Raw genomic sequence first — 8077 nt, forward strand, 5'->3', positions numbered from 1 at the left:
GGCATACACAAATAACTGCAACAAAAGGAAAAATATAATAATGTCCACAAGTATATGCCTGGAGATCCTAGCTAAGAGAATCAGGACTTCACAGAGGAAATGATATTTGAGCTTAGCCTGGAGGGAGCTTGACAGGTAAAAGAAGTGTATGAGTTCAGGCACAGAGATGGAAACAGAAGATGTAGGTTTGTCTGATGCCAGACCACAGTCCATGAGCAGGAAGGGAATTTGGCTCAATTCACAAACATTTACTGAGCATTGATGTGTCAGACACTATACTAGCAATGAAGATTTAGAAATGAGAAACATGAGGTTCCTGTCTCTAAGAGGGATTCAGTTTAATGGAATAAAAGCCAAGTTTGGAAAAGCAGATTAGGGCTGGATGACAAGCTTTCAGTTGTCATGTCAAGGAGTTGGAATTTTATTCACGTGGGCAATGTGAAGCCATGGTAGGCTTTTTAGTGGGCAGATGATGGGACTGAAACTGTAGATAGCAGCAGTGTACACAGTGGTCCAAAGTAGGGAGAGGCTAGGGATCAGGGGCTTATTATTTTTTGAGACAAGGTCTCTGTCACCTAGGCTGGAGTGCAGTGGCGTGATCATGGCTTACTGCAGCCTTGACCTCCTGGACGCAAGTGATCCTCCCACCTTAGCCTCCTGAGTAGCTAAGACCACAGGTACACACCACCATACCTAGCTAATCGTTAAATTATTTGTAGAGATAGGGTCTTGCCATGTTGCCCAGGCTGGTCTTGAACTCCTGGCCTCAAGCAATCCTCCTGCCTCAGCCTCCCAAAAATGTTGGGATTACAGGTGTGAGCCACCACACCAAGACTTTTTTTTTTCTTTTCTTAAACAAGATAGAAGTTTAAAGGCCGGGCGTGATGGCTCACGCCTGTAATCCCAGCACTTTGGGAGGCCGAGGCAGGTGGATCTTGAGGTCAGGAGATCGAGACCATCCTGGCTAACACAGTGAAACCCCGTCTCCACTAAAAAAAAAAAATACAAAAAATTAGCTGGGCGTGATGGCGGGCGCCTGTAGTCCCAGCTACTTGGGAGGCTGAGGCAGGAGAATGGCGTGAACCCGGGAGGCGGAGCTTGCAGTGAGCCGAGATTGCACCACTGCACTACAGCCTGGGCAACAGAGTGAGACTCTGTCTCAAAAAAAAAAAAAAAGCAAGATAGAAGTTTATTTCTGCCTCACTTAAAAGGTGTCTGGGGGCCGTGCATGGTGGCTTACACCTGTGATCCCAGCACTTTGGGAGGCTGAGGCAGGCGGATCACTTGAGGTCGGGAGTTAAACACCGGCCTGGCCGACATGGTGAAACCCCATCTTTACTAAAAATACAAAATTAGCCTGGTGTGGTGGCACACACCTGTAGTCCCAGCTACTCTGGAGGCTGAAACAGGAGAATTGCCTGAACCTGGGAGGTGGAGGCTGCAGTGAGCCAAGATCACAGCATTACACTCCAGCCTGGGCAAGACAGAGTGAGACTTTGTCTCAAATAAATAGACAAATAATAAATAAACAAAAATTAGCCAGATATGCTCGCTTGAACTCAGGAGGTGGAGGTTGCAGTGAGCCGAGATCACACCACTGCACTCCAGCCCAGGCAACAGAGCGAGACTCGGTCAAAAGAAAAAAAAAAAGGTGAGCTGGGCGTGGTGACTGACGCCTGTAACCCCAGCACTTTTAAGAAACCGAAGGGGGCAGATCACTTGACTCCAGGAGTTCGAGACCAGTCTGGGCAATATGGCGAAACCCCATCTCTACAAAAAATTTAAAAAATTAGCCGGGTGTGGTGGCATGCCTCTGTGGTCCCAGCTACTTGGGAGGCTGAGGCAGGAGAATCACTTGAGCCCAGGAGGCAGAGGTTGCAGTGAGCCAAGATTACACAACTATACTCCAGCCTGGATGACAGAGACCCCCATCTCAAAAAAAAAAAAAAAAAAAAGGTATCTGGCAGCTGGTCTGAAGATAGGCATCTCAGTTGTTCACGGCCAGTTACAGATTGAACTACTCTTTCCCCCTTCTCACTACTGCACTTGACTAGTCTTTTTTTTTCCCCCACAAAGAATGGGGCTTCAGATAGAACTGAAAAATAAAAGTGTCTGGTGGTAGGCAATCCAGAGCTGGCATGGTGGCTCTGCAATTAACAAGGACTTATGCTTTTTGCTTCACCATCCTAGCGTGCAGCTTCCATCCTTATGGTCATCTCATGGTCTAATATGGCTTCTAGAGCTTAATTCATCTCATCTACATTCCAGATAGCAGACGAAAGGAAAGATGATTAGGGGGAGAGCGAGCAGCACAGAAGGACGCTTTCTAGTTAACTCTTTAAAGGGCCTTCTTGGAAGTCCAGGACAATACTTCCAACACTTCTGTTTATGTTCTCTTGGCCAGAACTTAGTCAATTGGCCATATCCAGCTTTAAGGGAGACTTGGAGTTTTGTGGGTTTTTTGTTTAACTTAAAAAATATCTTGATACGTAATTCGCAAACAGTGAAATGCACAGATCGTAAGTATACAGTTTGATAAGTTCTGACAAATGCATACACCCATGTAACCCACATCCTTCTGAAAATATAGAGCATTTCATCACCCCTAGAAATTCCCTCCTGCTGAGGGGACCTTTTTTTTTTTTTAAACAATACAAATGAGAGATAATGAAGGCTTCTTATCCTGAGGTGGGAGGGTTGTAGCTATGGGAATGGAAGGGAAGAGCTGGAGAGACTTTGGAAGGAGAATCCAGAGTAGACCCGTTGGATGTGGGAGATGAGAGAAGAATGAATGCTGGTAGCAGAGCCACTAACAGAAACAGGAGATAGGGAGGAAGTCTAGGTTGTTGCAGGTGGATTGGAAGAATGAGTACAGTTAAGACTGTTGGCTGGGAGCATTGGCTCACGCCTGTAATCCCAGCACTTCGGGATGCTGAGGCTGGTGGATCACGAGGTCAGCAGTTTGAGAGCAGTCTGGCCAACATGGCGAAACCCCATCTCTACTAAAAATACAAAAATTAGCCAGGCGTGGTGGTGGGTGCCTATAATCCCAGCTACTCGGGAGGCTGAGAGAAGAGAATCGCTTGAACCCGGGAGGTGGAGGTTGCAGTGAGCCAAGATCGTGCCATTGCACTCCAGCCTGGGCGACAAGAGTGAAACTCCGTCTCAACAAACAACAACAAAAACTTTTAAAAAGTGGGCTGGGCGTGGTGGCTCATACCTGTAATCCCAGCACTTTGGAAGGCCGAGGTGGGTGGATCACTTGAGGTTGGGAATTCGAGACCAGCCTGACAGACATGGAGAAACCCTGTCTTTACTAAAAATTCAAAATCAGCTGGGCGTGGTGGCGCATGCCTGTAATCCCAGCTACTCGGGAGGCAGAGGTTGCGGTGAGCCAGATCGCGCCATTGCACTCCAGCCTGGGCAACAGGAACAAAACTCCTCCCCCTCAAAAAAAAAAAAAAAAAAAAGTCTGGTGGCTCACGCCTGTAATCCCAGCACTTTGAGAGACCGAGGCAGGCGGATCACCTGACATCAGGAGTTTGAGACCAGCCTGGCCAACATGGTGAAACCCCTTATCTACTAAAAATACAAAAATTAGCCGGGCGTGGTGGCGGGTGTAATCCCAGCTACTTGGGAGGCTGAGGCAGGAGAATCGCTTGAACCTGGGAGGCGGAGGTTGCAGTGAGTGGAGATGGCACCACTGCACTCCAGCCTGGGCCACAGAGCGAGACTCCATCTCAAAAAAAAAAAAAAAAAAAAGTGAAGTCTTTACATAAATGGATTACGTGTGCTGCCCTTTGAGAAGTTTGTTGATGAAAGGAGAAAGGAAATAGTAGCACCAGAGGAAAATATCAGGGATTCACCCTGTTCTTACAGGATAACAGCTCCTTGCTCTTTTCAGCTAGCTTTTCAAAGGACAGGGATAGGACAGCCCCCTGCCTTATTTCGGATACTTGGATCTATAACCTCCAGAAATTCAAGCTGAAGTAGCTGGAGGTCGGAGAGGAATGAGAACTGCCTGGGTGGGGTCTGCCAGCCAGACACTGCCAGGATAGCCACAAGGAGACAACTTGGAAGAACAGACAGCAACCACGTTGGACTCAGGCAGTCCTGGGTTTGAATCCTGTCTCTGTCACCACCTAGCCTGATGACCTTGGGCACATCCTGAGCACCCTGTGCCTTATCTGTAAAATGGAAACAATCATGCCGACCTTTCAGGGTGGTTTTGAGGATTAGAGACTAGCTCCTGACACACAGTAGGTAATCGTAAATGGGTGCTATTATTTGGCCCGACCCACGTTATAGGACAGAACGTCTAACGGATGCGTCAGAACCTGCGCCCTCCGGATCTTGGAGGGTACAGAGGGCGCCCCTCGGCCTCCTCCCTTTCGGAGGTGGGGACAAGGTGGAGGAAGGGCTGCAGGAGGAGGAGCTCTAGCATCGCGACCCGCCCCGTCCCGTCCAGTCTGGCCTGGGCGCCGCGGGAACGCTGTCCTAGCTGCCGCCACCCGAACAGCCTGTCCTGGTGCCCCGGCTCCCTGCCCCGCGCCCAGTCATGACCCTGCGCCCCTCACTCCTCCCGCTCCATCTGCGGCTGCTGCTGCTGCTGCTGCTGCTGCTGCTCAGTGCGGCGGTGTGCCGGGCTGAGGCTGGGCTCGAAACCGAAAGTCCCGTCCGGACCCTCCAAGTGGAGACCCTGGTGAGGAGATAGTCCCGACCCTCAGCCCCCGTGGGCCTAGCCTTGTGGGGTGGTAATACTGGGGTCTCAACGAACCTGGGAGCCGGGAGGAGAGGAAGTGCGGGAACTGAGTTGGGGGTGGTGCCGGGTCTAGGGGCGAGAACGGGATCTTTGGAAGAGCATCCGTGACCCCTGTAGTCCGATCGTAGGTGGAGCCCCCAGAACCATGTGCCGAGCCCGCTGCTTTTGGAGACACGCTTCACATACACTACACGGTGAGGGGTCTGGGGGGCCGGGGCGGGGCCTGGGAGGGGGCGGCGCTCTGCTGAAACACGTCAGCTTTGGCTTGGACACGTGGCAAGCGGTTCGGGAGAAGAAACTCGGGGCTCTGGGGTCGTCGAGCACGTGGCGAGGGGAGAGACGTTGCTCTTCCGTGCCTCTTTTCCCTCCTTGCTTTTCTGCCAGTTCCTACCTGGCACGGAGAAGTGCAGGGTGGAGAGATCTCCGAGAAGCGCCAGCCTTCTGGGGCTTCCTGTTCCTTACAGCGGTAAGGGGAATGCTAGGCTGCCGCACTAAGGGGGCTGCCGCCGCCCAGCGGTCCAGGTGTGTGTTGCGCGCCTGCTGGGAGGGAGAGGGTGCTAGATGTATGCTCTTGATGCTCTCTCCCCCCAGGGAAGCTTGGTAGATGGACGTATTATTGACACCTCCCTGACCAGAGACCCTCTGGTTATAGAACTTGGCCAAAAGCAGGTGATTCCAGGTATGTGACCTGTGCCTCCCATTCCACCTCTTCCCAACCTAAGCCCTTTCTTAGCCTCTTCGGCTCCAAAGCTGCCCTGGAAATCCCCCCTGAAATGAGTAAGACCCTAGGGCTCTACCAGTTACCTCCTGAGGTTCAAACCTCACTTCTAGTACTCCACTTGTCCCATACCTATTGGAAGCCAGAGATTTAAGAAGTGACGGAAAGGTCAATTGAGGATGGAGGAGGAAGACTTTGATCTTCATGTCATGGGATTTGGGGAAGGTGGATAGCTTCCAGTTCAGTTGTGTCTTCTTCTTCAAGGTCTGGAGCAGAGTCTTCTCGACATGTGTGTGGGGTGAGTATCTCGGCAGGGGTGGGCCTGGGTACCCCCTTTGCATGGGTAGAGGCTTTCTCAGCCATCCTCGCTCCTTAAGCAGGAGAATGTGGAATAAAGGACCCTGCTTCCCACTGGACAGGTCCAGGTCAGTGGGACCTCTGAGAGCATTCAAAGCCTCTGTGCCTCTTGCGCTGTTGCTTTTGTCGGGGGAGTTGAGGCACATGGGGAGATGGACACCTTTGCTGGCCAGCCTGTTTGGTGTTCAGGTGGAAAAATTCGTGTTTTGGGTGTGAAGATCCAGGGGGTTTTGCTGAAGGAGCTTCAGCTGGACTGAGGCTGCTGGCCTACCTCTCCTGCCTCTGGCTGTGACTGACATTCCTTCCCTCAGAGAGAAGCGAAGGGCAATCATTCCTTCTCACTTGGCCTATGGAAAACGGGGATTTCCACCATCTGTCCCAGGTAATCTGACTAGGACTCTCTCTCAGGCCATCAAAATACCCAGTCCCTAAGAGCTATAAGGAGCTATATACTTTGTTTGATGCTTGAGAAGGTCCAGACCAAGTTTGTTTAGACAGATAGGAGTGGCTGGGGCCTCCATCTACAGGGCCACCTTTTTCCTCCTCATATCACCAACAGGGACTAAAGACAACCTGATGAGGCCACCTGGCATGACCTCCAGCAGCCAGTAACTTGTTAGGGAAGAGACCTGCTTGGGCCACATGGGTCTGCTGCCTGTGCCACCACCTTTCCCAGAACACTGGACTTCTTTCCTGCCCTTTTCTACAACTCTACGCTGTGTCAGCTGTACAGCCACCCCCCCACCCCTTCCTTTCAGCCTCCATCAGGGAAGAGACAGTAAAAATAATCACAGTCAAGTGATTCAAAACAAAACAAAAAGCAACTGTTAAAGCCAAGTCTGCCCCATAACTTTAAAAGCCATCATTGGTCACTGCCGATGTCTATTTTTGAAGGGTTGAGATGGACAGATTTCCCAAGATGCATATCTTTTGCTTTCAGTTCTAACAAATGTTCTATTAGCTAAAATGTGTTGTACTCCACAGAGTATTGGGCTCGTAATTCTTCTTTTTTTTTTTTTGAGATGGAGTTTCACTCTTGTTGCCCAGGCTGGAGTGCAATAGTGCAATCTTCACTCACCACAACCTCCGCCACCTGGGTTCAAGCGATTCTCCTGTCTCAGCCTCCCGACTAGCTGGGATTACAGGCATGCGCCACCACGACCAGCTAATTTTATACTTTTAGTAGAGATGGGGCTTCTCCATGTTGGTCAGGCTGGTCTCAAACTCCCAACCTCAGGTGATCCACCTGCCTTGGCTTCCCAAAGTGCTGGGATTACAGGCATGAGCCACCGCGCCTGGCTGGGCTCGTAATTCTTATCCTAGTTCCAGCTTAGAGGAAGGCCTGGAAGGAGGGTAGGGGGACCAAGGAGAAACTTTTACCCAAAGCCCTATTACCTCCCCATTCCCAGTGCTGCTTATTTGCACCTCTTCTGCCCACTCATTTCTGTTCCACCTACCCCTTTACTTCTTAAGCAGCATCCTCATCCTTCTTCCTCTTCAGCTCTTATGTTGAAACTCCTGTTATCTCATAATCACGTTGAATGTGCTCATTGGTTGGTTGATTTTTTAAAGTCTAGTTTAAATCCATTTAATTTCAGCCCTGCAAAGACTCTATCCGTGTGGTTATTTGGAAATACAATAAATTAGTAGTTAGTATAGAGGGTTCTCCCACTTACAAATGGAGAAGAGCCTGTACATTTCATATTCACAGAAAGTTTTCCTGCATTCAAAGACTTGTCACTGGACCCAAGCCACATGTGTAGTTGGGGTCAACATGATTATCACTGGACTCTGCTCGTAAATCCTCCTCTACTCTTGTCTAAAGGAATTCAAGCCCACATTTAAATCTTGTCAGCTTCATAGTTGTTGGCTTTGCTGTGGCCTACGCTCCCTATTTTCATTCAGATTCTGAGCCCTGGATAAAATGCAGAGAGTCTAACCCTCTCCACCCCTCTGCCTCTCCAGCGGATGCAGTGGTGCAGTATGACGTGGAGCTGATTGCACTAATCCGAGCCAACTACTGGCTAAAGCTGGTGAAGGGCATTTTGCCTCTGGTAGGGATGGCCATGGTGCCAGCCCTCCTGGGCCTCATTGGGTATCACCTATACAGAAAGGCCAATAGACCCAAAGTCTCCAAAAAGAAGCTCAAGGAAGAGAAACGAAACAAGAGCAAAAAGAAATAATAAATAATAAATTTTAAAAAACTTCTTTGCATTCTTCATCTGATACTTTCTGAGACT

The 8077-nt window shown here is 49.9% G+C and overlaps 1 protein-coding gene across 3 annotated transcripts; it reads left to right on the forward strand.

Moving 5' to 3' along the window:
• The first annotated feature begins 4308 nt into the window (after positions 1 to 4308).
• Positions 4309 to 8044, forward strand: FKBP11 (FKBP prolyl isomerase 11). Of its 3 annotated transcripts, none has more exons than XM_003313729.7 (6): positions 4309 to 4702; positions 4891 to 4956; positions 5354 to 5441; positions 5745 to 5778; positions 6149 to 6219; positions 6397 to 8044. In XM_003313729.7, exons 1-6 carry the CDS (start codon positions 4559 to 4561, stop codon positions 6447 to 6449), a joined length of 456 nt encoding a protein of 151 aa, XP_003313777.3. In that variant the 5' UTR covers positions 4309 to 4558; the 3' UTR covers positions 6450 to 8044. The 3 variants fall into 3 exon arrangements, with proteins under 3 accessions (XP_003313777.3, XP_001159891.3, XP_003313776.1); XM_001159891.7 differs by having other exon boundaries at positions 7803 to 8044; XM_003313728.7 differs by lacking the exons at positions 4309 to 4702; positions 4891 to 4956 and adding an exon at positions 5013 to 5228 and having other exon boundaries at positions 7803 to 8044.
• The last annotated feature ends 33 nt before the right edge of the window (positions 8045 to 8077 follow it).

Source organism: Pan troglodytes, chromosome 10 (assembly GCF_028858775.2).
Source record: "Pan troglodytes isolate AG18354 chromosome 10, NHGRI_mPanTro3-v2.0_pri, whole genome shotgun sequence".
NCBI lineage: Eukaryota > Metazoa > Chordata > Mammalia > Primates > Hominidae > Pan > Pan troglodytes.